At 53.1% G+C, this 16,936-nt stretch overlaps 8 protein-coding genes across 8 annotated transcripts; 4 read left to right on the top strand and 4 right to left on the bottom strand.

The window, feature by feature from the left end:
* Positions 1 to 324: 324 nt before the first annotated feature.
* On the top strand, positions 325 to 1,502 carry GLRG_00686 (uncharacterized protein; the record flags this gene model as incomplete). Its single annotated transcript, XM_008091371.1, has 3 exons — positions 325 to 613; positions 678 to 1,129; positions 1,182 to 1,502. The coding sequence occupies 3 exons, from the start codon at positions 325 to 327 to the stop codon at positions 1,500 to 1,502; spliced, it is 1,062 nt and encodes a 353-aa protein (XP_008089562.1).
* Positions 1,503 to 1,990: 488 nt separating this feature from the next.
* Positions 1,991 to 2,170, top strand: GLRG_00687 (uncharacterized protein; the record flags this gene model as incomplete). The annotated part of the gene is made up of 1 exon (XM_008091372.1): positions 1,991 to 2,170. One exon carries the CDS (start codon positions 1,991 to 1,993, stop codon positions 2,168 to 2,170), a length of 180 nt encoding a protein of 59 aa, XP_008089563.1.
* A 397-nt stretch (positions 2,171 to 2,567) lies between these two features.
* Positions 2,568 to 3,716, top strand: GLRG_00688 (uncharacterized protein; the record flags this gene model as incomplete). Its single annotated transcript, XM_008091373.1, has 1 exon — positions 2,568 to 3,716. The coding sequence occupies one exon, from the start codon at positions 2,568 to 2,570 to the stop codon at positions 3,714 to 3,716; it is 1,149 nt and encodes a 382-aa protein (XP_008089564.1).
* Positions 3,717 to 4,492: 776 nt separating this feature from the next.
* On the bottom strand, positions 4,493 to 6,963 carry GLRG_00689 (uncharacterized protein; the record flags this gene model as incomplete). The annotated part of the gene is made up of 7 exons (XM_008091374.1): positions 4,493 to 5,537; positions 5,592 to 6,003; positions 6,051 to 6,207; positions 6,261 to 6,362; positions 6,414 to 6,512; positions 6,567 to 6,786; positions 6,842 to 6,963. 7 exons carry the CDS (start codon positions 6,961 to 6,963, stop codon positions 4,493 to 4,495), a joined length of 2,157 nt encoding a protein of 718 aa, XP_008089565.1.
* A 1,214-nt stretch (positions 6,964 to 8,177) lies between these two features.
* Positions 8,178 to 8,336, bottom strand: GLRG_00690 (uncharacterized protein; the record flags this gene model as incomplete). The annotated part of the gene is made up of 1 exon (XM_008091375.1): positions 8,178 to 8,336. The coding sequence occupies one exon, from the start codon at positions 8,334 to 8,336 to the stop codon at positions 8,178 to 8,180; it is 159 nt and encodes a 52-aa protein (XP_008089566.1).
* A 1,058-nt stretch (positions 8,337 to 9,394) lies between these two features.
* Positions 9,395 to 9,778, bottom strand: GLRG_00691 (uncharacterized protein; the record flags this gene model as incomplete). The annotated part of the gene is made up of 2 exons (XM_008091376.1): positions 9,395 to 9,588; positions 9,646 to 9,778. 2 exons carry the CDS (start codon positions 9,776 to 9,778, stop codon positions 9,395 to 9,397), a joined length of 327 nt encoding a protein of 108 aa, XP_008089567.1.
* A 3,043-nt stretch (positions 9,779 to 12,821) lies between these two features.
* On the bottom strand, positions 12,822 to 13,225 carry GLRG_00692 (RNA polymerase N/8 kDa subunit; the record flags this gene model as incomplete). Its single annotated transcript, XM_008091377.1, has 4 exons — positions 12,822 to 12,870; positions 12,927 to 13,013; positions 13,076 to 13,134; positions 13,190 to 13,225. The coding sequence occupies 4 exons, from the start codon at positions 13,223 to 13,225 to the stop codon at positions 12,822 to 12,824; spliced, it is 231 nt and encodes a 76-aa protein (XP_008089568.1).
* A 471-nt stretch (positions 13,226 to 13,696) lies between these two features.
* On the top strand, positions 13,697 to 16,686 carry GLRG_00693 (WD domain-containing protein; the record flags this gene model as incomplete). Its single annotated transcript, XM_008091378.1, has 3 exons — positions 13,697 to 14,028; positions 14,081 to 14,868; positions 14,924 to 16,686. The coding sequence occupies 3 exons, from the start codon at positions 13,697 to 13,699 to the stop codon at positions 16,684 to 16,686; spliced, it is 2,883 nt and encodes a 960-aa protein (XP_008089569.1).
* Positions 16,687 to 16,936: the final 250 nt, after the last annotated feature.

The following is a 16,936-nucleotide window of genomic DNA, read 5'->3' on the forward strand; positions in this document are numbered from 1 at the left end:
AGGGAAAGACCCTCCAAAGCAGACACCCCACCTGCCCGATCTGGACGTTTTGTGGGATTTTGGTAGCTTGGCGATAAGGGCCCCTTATCGGAATGGCCACTGTCGCCGCGGCGTGTTTTGGTGATGGGGTCCTTGTGCAAGTCTTGACCGCCGCTGAAAATTTCCCGGCCATTTTAAGACAGCACGTTTCCTTTTCTGGCTTGCGGACAGCGCACGCCTCTTTTTCCGGCGTTGCTTTCTTTTCCCTTCCTTTCGTCATTCTTCCGGGGAAATCCACGAATACAAGACAGACAACTACACATAGACACTTGTTAGTCAACAACAATGTTACTCGAGCCAAAAGACTTCCCGCAGATGTGGCAGAAACCGTCAAGTGACGACATACTCGGCACACTGAAGCAACTGGAACTCAGCCCCCCGATCTGGAGTCACAACCGCAGAAGATCAGACATTATCCATGAGCAGGAGGCAACGTCCTACTTCCGGCGCGAAGTATCACTGTACCTATCGTCCATCATCAAGAGCGGTCTCTCCTGGATCAAAAATGACGATGAGAAGGAGGGGATTTGGTCAGAAGCCAGTCGCAGAATGGCCGAGCGCTGTGGAAGAACAGGTATGTGAGAGATAGAACTACCGCTTCTCAGACTCGGGCGTCCGGTCTCTTACGCAGAGTGTAGCCATGGGCGAGATTACTCGGCGATGGCCCTTCCGGGAAGATGCTCTCACACCGACGTTCGAACTCATCATCCGTGAACCACCCCTGACCGGCGACTCGCTCGGCCTCAAGACATGGGCCTCCTCGTACGTCTTGGCTCAAAGCCTGCCGTCTATCGGCTCGACTGCTCTCTTCCGTCTCTTCGACGAGTCACTTGGCCAGCCTCGGCCGTCCGTATTGGAGTTAGGCTCCGGCACGGGCCTGCTCGGAATCGCGGCGGCGGCACTCTGGAAGGCCCACGTTGTCTTAAGTGACTTGCCAGATATTATGCCGAATTTGCGGCACAATATTGAGACCAACCGGGCTACCGTGGAGAAGCTCGGGGGGTCACTGGACGCGGGAGCCCTCACCTGGGGTGGCTCAGGAGAAGACGAAGTTGACCCAGACTTGTTTGACAAGAAGAACCAGTTCAAGGTTTGCGTGACTGAACCGCATAACCGTTCCAACTTGCTTACATCTTCTACAGGTCGTCCTCGCCGCTGATTCGCTCTACGATGACTGTCACCCAGGCCTCCTAGCCGGCGCTTTTTCCGAACAGCTATCGACTGAAGATGACGCGCGCGCCATCGTAATGGTCCCTTTGCGAGACGAAACGACGAAACTGCTATTGGAATCATTCAGAGATGCCATGGGACGCCAAGAGCTGCCTCTGGTCTGCTTCGAGGAGGGAACTCTCGATGGTCAAGACGATTGGGGTGGGGCTGAAGAAGTCATTAATGTAACGTGTTGGTGGGGCATATTTGCGCGCAAGCACGAAGCACAGCAACTAGCAAGCATACCTGTGTAGGCTGCAGATGCTTGTTCGTAAAATGAGAAGCTCAGGATGCCTTTAGATAGTAGATGGAGGGAAAGACAACATGACTGGCAACCACGCCTATCTATAACCCTAGATTAGAGCATGGCTCACCGCCATAGTAAACGGGCGGATGGCCGAATTGGTAGATTACCTCCTCATATTCCATCTGGACTCGCGTGTCTTGAGCCTTCCTCTAGAAAAAGGCAGCAGCTCCTTCCTTCCATCGCATAAATATGTACCGACCTTCCTGAATCGTATCCGCTGCAACGGCCTACTGTCAAAACCACGCGGTGAATCACTCCCACTCCCATCTCATTTTTCTTTGCCTTCATATAATGTCGACATCTGCTGGCAAGCTAATCACTTCCTTCGTTCCCAACCACTGTCGTAAACCTTGCCTCGGCAGCCACATACTCCTCAAATCCAATGACTTGACCAACTCAGCCCATTCCAGGCAATCACAGCAAAGCATTCACAAAATGGTTGGCCAAATATCTTACACCGAGGATCAGATAATCTTCGTCCTAGAGCAGGTTCTCGCCGACAAGAAACGCGACATCGTTCTTTACGAGTACCAGAAGAAATTCGGCAAATCCCTTTCTGCGTCGCAGCTTCGATACATTAAGAATAAATATGGCCATGACCCTGAGTTCGGGTGAGTGCGGTCCTCTCTTATTAATTTTATTCCAGTTCATTGTTTTCCTTCAGTGTGTCGTGCTACGGAGCAAAGGAGAACTTGTCAATGAATAATAACCATTCGGCAGTACGGCGCTCATCAATCGCAAGCTCCCGGAGAGCAGCGGAAACAGGAAAATGGCCAAGTCATCGCCAAAGGGGTCAGTTGGTTCTCAGCCTCCGTTTGCTTTATCATATCAGCTGACATCACAAAGTCAACCCACTCAGCATGTCCAACTCGGGAAAGAGCTCCCCCGTTCATCTGTCCCCCACATGCCTCAGCCAAGCTGGGAGCATACAAGGTCTCTGCCAGGGGAGCATCAAAAGCTGCAATATCCGGTACATAATACGAGCAAGCCTTCCGAAAACCTCAACAAATCCATGATAAGGCCATCATGGGGGGGACCTACTGAGCTGCGGTTGGAGTCGCAGCTGCAGCGTGAGAAGTTCCCGCAATACCAGTCACATGTCAGCGCCCCAGATCCAACTGGAACGTACTGGTTTGACCAGTATGCCCCGACGGCATACAAGACCCCTTACGGCTACCAGCCTGTTCTGCACTTCTACAACAAACTTCTGTATCCCTCCACAACCCAGAAGAGACAGCTCGAGGATCCTGGTGAAATGCTTCCGAGTTCTGCAGCAAGACAGATGCCTCCTATTGATGGTTTCAATGATATATCGTCCTCGCCTGATACTGCCCCTGACTTCATGGAAGGACCCAAGGCGAAACGGGCAAGACTGGAGTTGAAAAATAACAATTTCGCTCAGGTTCCTACGGCTAAACCAGCCCAAATGTCGATGGACAACCTCAAACATCAAGGCATGGAACAGGGCACCACGAACTTCTGCGATATTGCCCCTTCTGAAGAACCTGCCGCTCCGGTTGACTCAGACAAGGCTGACGACACCTACGCCGATGGTAACAAGAACAAGCATTTCCCATGCAGCCAATTTATCAAAGGTGTTGGCCACAAGACCCAGCCCAAGGACTCCCCGACGATGCCTTCATCTTTTCAGATACCCCAGATTTGGGACAACAACGCTTGCACGAACAGCACCTCGGCCCAAGGACCGACTTCAGTTCCGACTTCACTGTCTACAGCAACACAGTCAACAATGGTGTCCACAGACACAAGTTCCATGTTTTCAGATGCAGCATGGAGCCAGATTTTCAACAAGATGGAGTTCGGCCCCCAAAACAATCACCAAGCCAGCAACTCATTTCACTTTCCGCAGCTCTTGGAGGCACACGACCCTGTGATGAACCAGGCCGTTCAAGATTCTTTGGAGGCATTCGTTGGAGATGCTATCGTCGAAACGGATACCAGTGGTTATGTATGGGACGGCGAGAATCTGGGACAGTCTGGCTCCGAAGTAATGGCGGTCCCAGAACAGTCAGGGTTTAATAATGGTCTCGATTTCCTTGACGGCCTCGACCATTTTGACGACGACATTGACTGGAGTTTTGATCCCCTTCTTGGAGATGATCTCCTTCCTGGTGCTTATCTCACTCATGGTGTTGATTAAGCACAGGGAGTTGATGACCGGACTCAATCGGGCCACTCCGAGTAAGAGCACACACAGCTTGCACTTTATCCCTCAACTTCACACACCTTTACTTCATAGGGCTACTTTGTCCCGATCAGGCTGGATCAGTATAGACAACAAACCAGAGCATTCGCCAAAGTGCACCTAGAACACACAAGTTCAGCCATGAGTTCACAAGTTTATAAATTTCAAGATCCCCATACAGATGAGGAAGGCCGGCGGTTATGGGAATTTTCACATGGATAGATAGTTCATTGGTTGTCCTTGCGACGCGGGCTATAATGTATAATTTCCATTTCCAGATAGGGCCACAAAACCTCCATTGTGACACGCGTTAAGAATGAGTGAGTCCTCCAAGCCATCCCTCCCCAACCTCCAGGTAGAGATCATAAAAGAAACGATAAGGTGATTTTCTAACCTTCGAAATTCCAATCTCGCAGCGCCCCCAAAGTCCGTCCACGGTGGGTATCTAGTACGATGAAAATGAAGAGACAGGCACTTGCCCCTAGTGTTGCCATGCGTTTGCGTGATGCGTGTGTTGTGCGTTCAAGTCATGCAGAAATCCTCTCCAAGCCAGATTTCGTCAAGAAAAAGGTAGAATCATGGAACTTTTTTTAATAAATGAAAAAAAGAACAATGCCCGCCCTTTCCCCTTTCTTTATAGATCATAATAAGAATGATGACTCTATTTTCATTTGACAATATCTGGGAGTCGAGAGAAGCAGGGGAAAGGAAATCAGGTGGATTGGCGATGTTTAAATGGCGATCGTGGTCGACTTCCTTGACTCACCTTCCTCCGGTGGGAAGCCGAACACCAGCTTATAGAGGTCGCGCAAGAAGCCATACTGGGTGGCCCTCTGGCACATATAGTGAACACTCTTGGCCATATCGTGCGCCGAGATGCGTTTCCCACGGGCTGGAAGCAGCGATGATCCCCGGAACGACGAGTCAGCCTGGACCAGGTTCTTGTAGTGCTGCAGAAGGGTCGAGTGTGCCGGCAGAGACCCGAATGACCCAGTGGGCATGTGCTTGACGAAGGCCTGTAGGGCTGCTTTCTCAGCCTTGCTGTCGAGGGCCGGGTCTCGGGCAAAACCGACGTTCATGGCCGCTTTGATGATCAAGGCCTTGATGCGGCCGCTATTGCTGTCTTCTCCAGCCGTTGTGGTCGTCGCCGTACTCGAGGTCTTGTTGCTACTCTGCGAATAGCTTGAAAGCTGTGAAGCGGAGCTCGACCATCGACCACGTCCGCTGTCTGACGTTGTGCCTAGAACGAGAATGTTTGGGGCCCGAGGCGAGGAGCTCTCAGGGGAAATGGGCGTGTCTTCGAACTCTGTAACGGGAGTTTCCGGGACTGGTGGAGGTTTTCGGGGTCGTTCTTCCGACAGACCCTTGTGGCTTTCTCTCTTCGAATAGGAAGAGCGGTTTGAGGCTCTACTCTCGCCACGAGAGGGCTGATCGTACTGTTGTTGGTGACCAAAAAAGCTGGTCTGGCTCGGTCGTGGGGTGTTTCGGTCTGGTCGAACCTGAGTCCACCCATCTCTGAACAAATCACAAAGTTCCCAGCAGGCCTGAACAGCCGAGCCCAGGAGCTCCTCATCGGGCGCTCTGCCATCGCGCTTGTTCTGCCTTAGGCTGAATAGCATTTCGGCAAGAGACCAACATGCCTTCAATAAAGAGTCGGTTTCATCGGCCAGCTCGCTTCGCTGCTTCATCAGCCGATGACAAAGAGTGATGTAGAAATCCAAAGTTCGCTCGCGGAAGGGCTCTGGTAGATTTTGAATATCCTGAGCGCTGTATAGACTGTTATGTGGTCAGCCCCGGGCTCTTATGGTTATATTTCAGGGCCAAACATACTGGTTGTTGAGTTCGAAACTAACCCGCAAGACAGAGTCGGCGACTTCATCCTTCTTTTGCCGGACATCGAAGAGTGACTGGCAGAAGTCGCGACATAGATCAAGGTTCTCTCGCACGTGGTGATCGTAAACGTCCTCGTCTCTATTGTCATACAAACGCTGGCACAGCTTCCAGCATGCCATCCATGCCTTTTCGTGTGCGTCAGGTGTCCCCGAGCTGTTGAACATTCTTGTACGATGAATTGAGCTCAGGTTGGCCAGAGTGTTGCAAAGAGTCCAACACTCCTGGAGGGCGGTTCGTAACGCTCTAATCTCCGAATCTTCTCGGAGCAGAGCGGGGGGGGTGAAGGGCTCGTCGTCATCGTCGTCGTAGTTTTCGGCATCGGTCTCTACCTCTCTACCTTCGTCGATTTCTGTTTTGTGTTAGTCTGTTCAGTAAAGTAGAGATCACTGAACGCACTTTCAAGGCTACTTGTGCTGCTAGACCTGAGCCGGGAAGACTCATTTAGCATATCTTGCAGGTCTTGGGCGCGGGGTGTTGCGCTGTCTAGGCTGTATCTAACAGGTCTGATGTCGGTCGAGAGGGGAGGAGGAGTAGGCAGCCCAGGTGACCTAGACTGTTCCATTTCAGTGAGCAACTTGCGCTAGGCGACGACACCGATAGGCATACCTTGATTGCATTCTCGGTCACGGAAGGAAGGCTCATTGTATCGGTTTTGGGTGACGACCGTTCGCTGGTCTGTTCCGGCTTCACCGTCGGCTCCGCTGAAACCTGCTTTATAATCAATCACTGCCACAGTCATCTCGGTCTCTTGGTGCTTACCCAGCTGTGGAAGCTTTCTGGCGCATGTATGACCGAGACAGCCTCGTCGCTATTACTCTGCCGCACATCGTCGGGAATATTGGTAGAGAGCATCATGAGCTGTACCGTGTTAGTTACGCTGACCGCGTTTCGCAAGCTGAAAAGAGGTTGTACCTGGGGATGTGGCGTTGGGTTGGTATGCATAGTACGAGCTTGTTGAACTTCGTCCGCTTCCTCGTCGTCGATCTCGGTAGTTTCCGTACCAGTCGACGTTACAGGCGAAGGACCAACAATATCACTTGGACTCATGAGGTTTAAATTGGTTGACGGGACCCTTTGAATGGAAGATGGTCGGAGGGAGTTGGGGTTGGAGCGGTCTGAAGCGTTCGATGACCTGCAATGATTCGTAAGTCCAGGGACAATTGTACAAAATCTGCATGATGGCTTACATGCTGGCAAAATGAGACTGGAACGATCCGTTGTCGGGAGATGAGATCGAAATGTCGTTGTGATGGGAATAGCTAGATATTTGGCTTCCGATAGACGACCGAAGGGGGCCCTCGAGTGCCATGATCAGCTCAAGAGACTGCTCGCGAATACTGGCAACGAAGGCTTCACTACAACACAAGAAGCTCTCAAGGCTGTCCAGCAGACTCGCAGTTGGTGCCTGCCGATTTGGAGAATGCCTTGCGAATCGTACGCAGCGCGCTTGTTTGTCGACTCAGCCGGGGCCTTGATACTGGCGGCCGTCGAGGCGAAGGAACGAAGCTGTGCTGGAAGGTCTCGTCGATAGCGGCCTGAAGATCACTAAACTTCCAGACAAGCAGCAGCCGGCTTGAAGGTGAAGGATCCCAAGAGCGAGAGGGTGGGGAGGGCAGTTTAAGAGGAGCTGTGCCTCGTCAATGCTACCTCAATGCTGCGTAGAGCAACGAATGGTGCGGGAGCCGGGGGGCTCCAGGCCGACCCGGGCTATTCGTGCCCGTGCCTCGCTCACGCGAAGTATCGACAGGGCCAGGCTTGGATCCGCTGCGTCGCGGCGGGTCTGCGCTTGCTGGCCAAGTAGCAGGGGTGCAAAAACAGCGGTTCGGGTGAGTGAAGGATCGATTTATGGGGTAGATACGTTGGCTCGACCTGCGGGCAACGCGAGCGGTACCGCCTAGGTGGGAGAGGCAGGGAGAGAAAAAAAGAGAAAGTGGGTGAGCGATACGGCGCAAAGACGCCAGAGAACGAAATCAGGCTGAGCAGCGCGCGTCGGCGATTATGCTGCAATGTAGCTGTAGGAGGGGCGGTTGAGAAGAGCTGCGGCTAAGATTCGACGAAACAGGTGACAAGCACGGCTCCACCGCTGGCTTCGTCGTCTATTAGGTCTCGAGGAGGAGAAATAATATCTGACAGAAGGACGGAGAACAGACAGATGGTGCTAGTACGTGGGCGTTAACATCCACGTACAGGCAGGCACAGGCGGCACAGCGTGGGCAGGTTGGTTGTACAGGCAAACAAAAAGAAGTTTGACGCTTCGGTTAACGATCAGAATGCGTCGTACTTGCAGAGAAAGAAGCAGAAGCCGTCGTCATATGGTCGCTCTTCAAGTCGGTCAACGAGCAAGACAAAGTCTGACTGAGTTTTGGGTGTTGTTTGAATGGCTGATGGACTATGGCCCCGCCCTATGAACAGGCACCTCACATGGTAGGGTATCAGAAGGCGGCCAACAGAGAAGATCGTTGTGGAGTTCGCTGGCCGTTCTGCTAGGGAAGTAAGAGATCCGACAGGACGAAGGGGGAAACGCTAGCAGAAGGAGTGGTTGAATTCGACAAGGCCGAGGCGTTGGGGGAGAGGGAGAGAGGAAGCTCCGCGAGGCAGGATCCAATCCGTCATCTGGTTCGCCTTTGACTGCGCGCTCTTCCTCTCTCGGTCGGACGCAACCACCAGCTTGCCCTTAGCCATCACTCCGCGAACCTGACCCCGGCTAAGGCAAGCAAGCACTGGCAAGCATGTCGAGTGCGCTGATGGGCCAGTAAGAGCTGCAGCTGCGCGTCTTCCTTCTCTCATGGTCTTCGCAGCGCACCTTCTGACGGGTTGGACCAGTCAGAGGTGAGCACAAGGTGGTGCCGGTGGACGAAGAGAGCGTCGTCAAGCTGTGAGCTGCATGAAGCAGACAGGCGTCGGCGCTTAGCAGAGGTGGACCCCACCACTTCATTCAGCGAACCACATGCATCCCTGCACAGGGCAGGTAGCCAAGGGGGCCCGCTTTCCATGGAGGGGTCGACCTTAAGTTCGGAGGAGGGGAGGGTCGAAAGATGCAAGGAAGGCCCGGCCAGAAAAATGGCACAGGGCAGGGGGAGAGCGGATGGCAGGGCTTTGTTTCTCTGGTACCTTCGATCGAGTGGAGGAATGAGGTAGCGTAGGGCAGGACATGCCTTGGCTCTCGAGAAGGAAGATCACTAGAGAGGTAGGCAGGTAGGTAGGTAGGTAGGTAGGTGGCCGCCTGGTTCAAGTTTTGTGAACGCCTGAGGGATTGACCCTGGGTGACAGACAACCAACCAGCTCGGCTGTGATAAACTATCGAATGGGAGGAAATCGAGAGGCCGAATGAATGTGACGATCTGAGGAGCAGTTCCGGTATGCAATCCGACTCCCGCTTCAGCCGAGTTCTCAACTTGCACTAGAATAGGTCTCTATCTGCCTCACCAGTATATCGAAGAAAATGCGGCCGGCAGGGGCCAAGTGTGTCTAGGCTGAGCCAGTGTGCCGGGCTCAGTGGTATCAACCGCCGTCTGCATCCTCGAACTATCTGAACGGGGACTTTGGTCTTCCTTTTGGTTGCCTGCCGTGTGGCTGCTCGCGCACCAAGGAGGGATGGACGGATATCTCTCGCAACCCTCTTCCAATCGCGTTCCTGCTCGTCTGCCCTGCAACAAAGTATGCCCAGAACGTTCAGGATGTGTTCAGGGCCAATCCGAGGATGCCGTGTAATTGAAGACGAAGGAACGTAGTCACGCTACCTAAAGGAGCTTATTATGTCTGGAATTGTTTGTGTATGCCCATGTGTGTGTGTGCTTGGGGGCCGCAACGCGCAGGTATGGTTGTGAACGGCGCTGCCCGTCTGTCGTCGTGGCCATGTCTCCCGCCAGTCCCGGTCGGGGCATGTTTACCGCCTTGGTCAGACTGTGGATGAATTGGCTTGGCTTGGCTTTGCCTGGTGCAAAGCGGGGATGAACTGTTGGAAGCAGAAGTGGAAGAGAAACAGACGCACCACACGGCACTCGTTCACCTTCTACCGCGCCGACTGCGGCAAGGTCTAAGTAACTTGTACCCTCATTTGCCAGCTCCAGCGTGACAGAACCGAGCGTGGCCTCGGCCTCGACCTCGACCTCGACACTTGACATGGGTTCGGAGATGGTGGCCCGAGTCGGTCGTCAAATAAACAAAAGCCATGCTTTCTTTCCCCTTGTCAATGAGCCGGCGTGCGGTTGATGTTGCAAGTCAAGCCGAGAAGCGCCAGGCCAAGCGGTACCCGTCCTTTGGGTAAGGCATCTTAGGTAGTAGGTAGGGTGAGGAGGCTGGTAGCGTGCTCGTCTGCCATTTCCCAAGTTATTGCCGCGCATGCAGTCAAATGGAGGCCGATATTTGGTATTTTACTATGAGAAAGAAAGACTCTGGCGTGTAAAATGGGTACAAAACAATAAGAAGGGAGGAATGGAAGCGTACTTACACGTGGGGAGTCAGCCCATCTGTAAAGGTCACTTTACAACACACGCCTAGATGCCCCATTGATCTCTCGTTTCCCACTTCATTTCAAAGTGGTAAATTATTTGTATAATACAAGCAGGCGGCTGATAGCACTACGAAGGGAAAACACCACTCTAATATGACCTCAGGTGAGGTCGGAGAGAGCAGCGACGCGGTGCTGTTGGTATCCGTTTCAACCGCAAGCGGCCCCATCCCTCTATTGATCAGCCATCACTGAGACGCTCGCTACCCTTGGGTCTGACAGGCCACTCGGGCTCGTGAACGGCATCGATTCCTACTGGCACAGTGGGTACCTACCCTTCACCGTTGGTTGTGCTCAAGTCGCAACTCAAAGTCAAGACGAATCTTCGCTGCCATCTCACAACCCTAACTCCGAAATTCTCCCGGTCACGGCAGCTTATAACAGAGTATATCAGCGTTCCAATATATTATTCACCTTCTTGGACTTAAGCCACGGAGATATAGGCTAGTTGGAACACCTGCCTAACCTTTTTTCTTTTTCTTTTTCTTTTTCTTTTTTTAAAAAAACACACCTATCTACCCTATAGCATCGATGTCCCGGAGGCGTTCCCCTTACCTGAGAAAGCTCGCTTAGTGAGCTAGTCTGCACATGCCTCATGAGTTCTCTGCTTGAAATGCCCACCAGCGCTGGTGGTTATAGGTTCACTGGCATCCTCGTCCATCTCGTGAAGAATCATGTCCCAGCCATAATTTTAGCGCGGTTATGAACCTGGATCTTATGTAGGTGTCCTCCACTCATCACAGCGCTAACAGAACTTCTGGGAATAATCTACCTCTATCTACACTAAGGGTGTCAGCTCCAGGGAACCAAGACCCAGGAATCCGTGCCCGGACCAGTTGCTGATCGCCGATAGGGGGCCGGTTTGTTCTTCCACCACCCCTCCACATCGAGAAGCATCAGATACGATATCGAAACTTCAGACATTATACCCGCTTCCTTCTGACGACCAAGGAATGTGGCCACAGACAAGCAGCAGCAGCAGCAGACCTTCGTTTGCCGTCGATCAGGATTCTCCGACCCATCCGTCAATACACGACATTGCGATCATGTATCAAACACTGCCTCCGCTTGTCGAAAGGCATCCCTGCAGCCACGACTGCATCTCGCATGCAGGCTAAGGCGCATAGGCGCCAACAAGCGTTTCCATGAAATACACGATTCGGGGTTCCGGATCAGGCATCGCCTGCCCTCGTGCAACCGATATGGGGCTATGATTTTCTGCATATCGAACGCTGACCACCATTCACTAGTGCACCTGCGCGCCAATTTACGCCCTATCGCGGAAAGCCCGTTTCAACTGTTGCGTTTGAATCAACACGGCGGCTTCGATGCCTAGGGACTGTGGAACTTGATCCACCAAAGTTTACCTGTCCTCGAGAGGTTTGTTTACAGCTTTGCGTCGATCCAACAGACGTATCCCCGGACCCCGAACGCCATATAGCACGCCTGGGTGCATGAGACCCCTGCGTCCATTCGGCAAATCATCAATGCCCACGAAATGAAGCTCGGCGGATATCTTCCTATTCCAGACATCATGTTGGTGCACCTCGCGGCAAGAGCACCGCCGCACCATTCCCAGACCCTCGGGTGCGGAAGCTGTCCGTTGGACTACGACGTGTACATCAATTTGCACCCCTCATTCTACAACTCACATGTGCTACAACCCGTGAGAACCTAAGTCGGTAAGGCAATGGGTCGCCGTAATGTAGCAAAGTATACCGTACATGTTGTGTTGGTCGACGAAAATGTTGGGCAGCAATGGTTCGAGCCATATTAGGCTTTCAAGAAGAGCCGAGCCGCCCTCTTTCGCTCATTCGCCAAAGTTTGCCGCAATCGCGCAAAGTCATCGTCTCTTGGCCCTCAAAGTGAACTTGGGCGATGTTGAGGTGGATGAGGTTCTTCGGCCCGAGGGATATACTGTATGTGCCACTCGGCATTCCTCTGCCACCTGTTACATGACTGGCTCAACAAAACGGATTAGCAGTCAGCGATACAAGCTGGGCCGACTAGCAGGAAGCTGCGTTGTGTGGACTGGTTGTATCTTTGCCTCGATCGTCACATCAGATCTTGCCCTGCCTTCCGGAATACAGGCAGTCTGACTAACACACTATAGCCGCCATTTGAAACGTACCGCTGCTGCATATTCCAATATTTGTCTCTTGGATTGTCTCATATGCTCACATCACTATCGTAGTATCGTAATGCAGATAGTTAGTAAGAAAGCCGTAGCTGCCTAGCGAACAATACTAGCAAGACGGCCCGGGGCTTTGTTTGTCACGGTCTTGGCAAGACACGCGTTCTAATCAGTCGCGGCGACCAGTTTTCGCAACAACTGTCCTTCATTGCCCTCGGTCGACCTCCCAGAAATCTTTATCATGCCGAAATCTGCCAAGCCAACGACTAGAATGACCGTTGCACCCGTGCGATACTCTGCAACGCCTCCACTGCAGCTGTCGCAGTCGAGCACGGGATCAAAGAACGCGAGAAATCTGTGGTAGCGATCTGAAGGGCGCGGGGTAATATCGTTGGTCTTCCATGGCACAAGTAACCGACCGTCTTTTCTTGACACTGGGAACTCTGCTCTGGTGCGGTTCCTTAACGCCTTGCAATGCTCTTAATTCCAGAACTCCATTCGTATCATCCTTTCATGGGCGAGTTTACGGGTTCAGGGACATCTTCTTCTCGTTGCGACCATCGGGAGTGTATCTGTAGTTGTAAGCCTTTCAATGCGCCAAATAGCGAGGATTCGACAATATGCGTACTTCAGGAGCTTCTCGATAAGGTCGACGTGGGTCATGACCATGCGACGACAGCAATAACGCTTGAGGCCCAACTGATCCATCGCATCGCTATCGCAATACACGTTAGTATGCTAGGGCCAAGGATGGGGAAATGAGCGCAGGCGACTGACCCATCAGTAATGCCGTCGTCGATGAGCTTCAGGTAGCGCTCCCACAGGTCGCCCGTGACCTAGAGAAAAAGTTAGTGCCCAGGTTGGGCCAAGACAAACGCTCCGCAGGCTGACCTTTCCACACGAGAAACAGCGAACGGGAATAATCATTTTGACGTATTATCTCGATGTGAAGACTTTCTGCAGATCGAGAAAGCTCGGGCTAGGTTTGTGATGTTGACCGTGTCGTGATTGTTGCTACCGTCGTCGCTTGCAAATCGTCGCCGCCGTCAAAGAAACTTTGGACCCTTCTACTGTTCGGGTCGGGAAGGTGCGATGCGAAAAGAAAATTTGTCGGTCCGTGAATGTTCCGTCCCTTATCTTATCACCAAGGATTGTGGGGGAGCTCCGCCAATTGCATGGCCCAGCAATGGAGCGGGACCAAAATTTCTCTGGGCTCTCGAACTTTTTTTTCCAGGAAAAGGCGAAGGGTCGTCGTATGTGTGCGAACAGAGCAGGAATTCCAAGCCAGACTGCCGAACGAACCTCTAAGGCCGCAAACCTTCCCTTCCCTGCCTTTCCGCCCGGAAACATACGAAGACATCGGATTCGTTTACTCGCCAGGTTCAACACAAAAATACAATGGCCGGTCCGTCGACCCCGATAAGTCGGGAGGATGCGAAGAAGAGGAAAAGAGAACTGAACGAGAGGGACGGGCAAGCGAAACGCTTGCGCCAGAGGGGAAAACAGAGCCCTGGTAAAACCCTTAAAAACGGGCAGACAGACGCAGGCGACCTTCGCGACGATGCTTTAAACGTACTGTCGCAGCTCCAGAAGAACCTCACGGACGACCAAATCGAAAGTGAGCTTGTCAAGCTTGGAAACACCGAGGCCCAAGAAGCAGGATGGCAGGTTTCTATGCCAATGGGAGGCCGTATGGCTGATATTGACCCCATATTCGCGGAGAACGAGAAGTAGGTGCACCCGATGATGGTATCATCGCCCGCTTGTCTAACATTAGACCAGGTACCTGATCCTCACTTACAATACATCCTTGCAAATCTACTCCGTGGCCGAGTCCCTCCTGATCCGAAAAATCGCCCTGCCAGTGGTCCAATACACATACTCCGAGAAGGTTTCGGCTCCCACGATTGTGGCCACGCGGCAATCCCAAGTCAAGCCCGATTTCCTCTGGGTGGCGTGCTCCGATGGCCGTGTCTGGCGCGTCAATTGGAAGAAGGGAACCACGGTCTATGATGAGTTCCGGACACAGTCGCAAACGGCGCTTGACATGTCTGTGGTGGCGATCGAGGGAGCCAAGAATAAGACAGAGGTCATCTACGTCTCCGAGGGGAAAAAGCAATCGAGAAGCGAAATCGTGGCGTACTTTGGCCCCGACTTCACCAACCCCACCTCCGAGGTCCTCTTCACGTCGAAGCAGGTTGATCAAGGGATCCATCTACTCCACTCGAGTGCTGACGGCAAGACCATTGTCGGAGCTACGAGAGAGGGTCTGGTTGTGGGAACCGTGGCCCCCGAGGTCTCCAAGACCGACGTGAGCCTTGAGTGCGAGTTCTTCACCTTCGATACGGCCGATATTGTCTGCTCCCTCGACATCCGAGTCAAGAACAACAAGGACGGTTTGGTCCTTGATCTCATTGCAGGCGGTGCCCGGGGTGCCATATATTTCTACAACGACATCCTCAGAAAACTGCAGAATATCAACGCGCCGAAGTCAAAGAAGGACAGTCTGCAGGGCCGCAAATACCACTGGCACAGGAGGGCTGTGCACAGCTTGAAGTGGTCGAAGGATGGTTAGTATTACCCATTCGAGTTGGCATGGTGATCGGAAGCTAATCTACTTTTTAGGCCACTACATGATTTCTGGTGGTTCAGAAAACGTCCTTGTACTCTGGCAGATGGACACCGGAAAGATGAATCATCTCCCCCATCTGTCGGGAAGCATCGAGAACATTGCTGTGTCGCCCACAGGTGCATCTTACGCCCTTCACTTGGATGACAATTCTGCCATGGTTCTCTCTACCTCAGAGATGAAGCCATCAACGTACATCTCCGGTATCCAGTCGGCTGCGCGATTTACATCAACGCCGAAAGACTTGCTCGTCAAGCGTGTTTGGTCAGTGTCTGACGAAGTGCGGCATCCTGTCCCTGCTGCTCTGAACCCTGCAAAGCCATCAAGGCTTTACGTATGCACCGGTACGGGTCAGCAGGCGATGTTGGCAGGTGAGCTCCAGTCGGCCCCCCTGCTGCAGTCGTTCGATATGGAGTCATTCCGCAGCATTTCAAAGCAGGCTCTAGCAAGAACTCAGCCAACAGATGTCAATATCACATCAAAGGGAAATCCTATCTCAGAACCCCGCATCACCCACGTCGCGTTTTCCCAAGACGGCCACTGGCTGGCCACAGTCGACGATTGGCAACCGCCCAAGCGTGACCTCGAGAAGGTCGCGCCAGAAGCGCGTGAGCAGTTTGTGAGAGAAAGGCGCGAGGTTTATCTTAAGTTCTGGTCTGCTACGGCCGGTGAGGAGAACTTTGCTCTATCTTCCAGGATTAACAGCCCGCACGTCACCAGCCGGCCGGAGACCGTTCTTGCGCTTGCGGCAGATCACGCAACAAACAGGTTTGCTACTCTCGGAGACGACGGCATGGCGCGCATATGGCAGTCGAGGACAAGACAGCAAGATGGACTCACCTCCAAGGACACTACTGGTGAGGCCCTGCATTCATGGTCGTGCTCTTTGGCTGTAGGTCTCGGTAGCAATGTGGGTGCCGATGCGCTTGCCCTTGCGGGAGAGACGACAAGCGAGCGCAGCGGCAGCCTGTGTTTTTCTGAGGACGGCTCGACACTTTTCGTCGCATTTGGCAGCTCGAACGATGGCGCCGTCTATGTGATTGACACCAAGTCTGGCGAAATCAGGTTAACCCTGGAGAACCTATGGAAGGGACACATTCGCCGCTTGCAGGTCCTCTCGCCTTACATTATCACCCTTTCTGACGACCTGAGAGTGTACGATGTAGTGGCCGACGAGCTGCAATATGGCATTCAGCTGCCAAGCGGTCGCAATGCCGCGGCAGTGAAGGAGTTTAGCCATTTGGCAATCGACCGCAAGTCGAGAACTTTTGCCGTCGTTGTGCCCGGCGGTCAAGCATCCCAGCTTGCCGTGTTCAAGCCTGAGGAGCCTGAGTTGCTCTGCGTGAGGCGCATTCCTCATCGCATCACCAGTCTCGTTTCCGCTGGCAACTCGTCCGGATTCGTGGCGGTCGATGATGCCGCGCAGCTCTGGACCATCGCCGAGGCTACGGACCCCGCATCCGTGGTGCTATCAAGGCCATTGGAGGACATGCAGCTAGACGGCGAGCCCGTCTCGTCGGACGCGATTCTTGACGACACTATCGAGGACGAGGATATGGCCAGCGACAATGAGCAAGAAGAGCACGTTGCCAACGGGGACGAGATGGATCTGGACGACGACGACGCCCAGCCGGCCGTCATCAATAGGCAGAAGCTGGCAGAGTTGTTTGACGCAGCACCGGCGTTCGCCATGCCCTCTGTCGAGGACATGTTCTACAAGGTTACGGGGTTGTTGGCGACAAAGCCTTTGGGGTCATGAAACGGCTACAACACACAAAAGTTGTCAATCTATGTGCATTATACCCGATAATAGAAGAAGAATGTAAAAGCATTTTGAATTGCGCCACATTTGTAGGACAGATGGGGATCATGATCCGGCGTGCATCAGAAAGGAGGGGTTCCCGCGGCGCCGAAGTGCGGGGCAGACTGATCGCCGAGCCCCGCCGCCGAAGCACGTCATTCCCGAGGTCTGTCACTTCATTGGGAGCCCAGGTATCGGCTTACTTAAC

Source organism: Colletotrichum graminicola, assembly GCF_000149035.1.
Source record: "Colletotrichum graminicola M1.001 genomic scaffold supercont1.2, whole genome shotgun sequence".
Taxonomy (NCBI): Eukaryota; Fungi; Ascomycota; class Sordariomycetes; order Glomerellales; family Glomerellaceae; genus Colletotrichum; species Colletotrichum graminicola.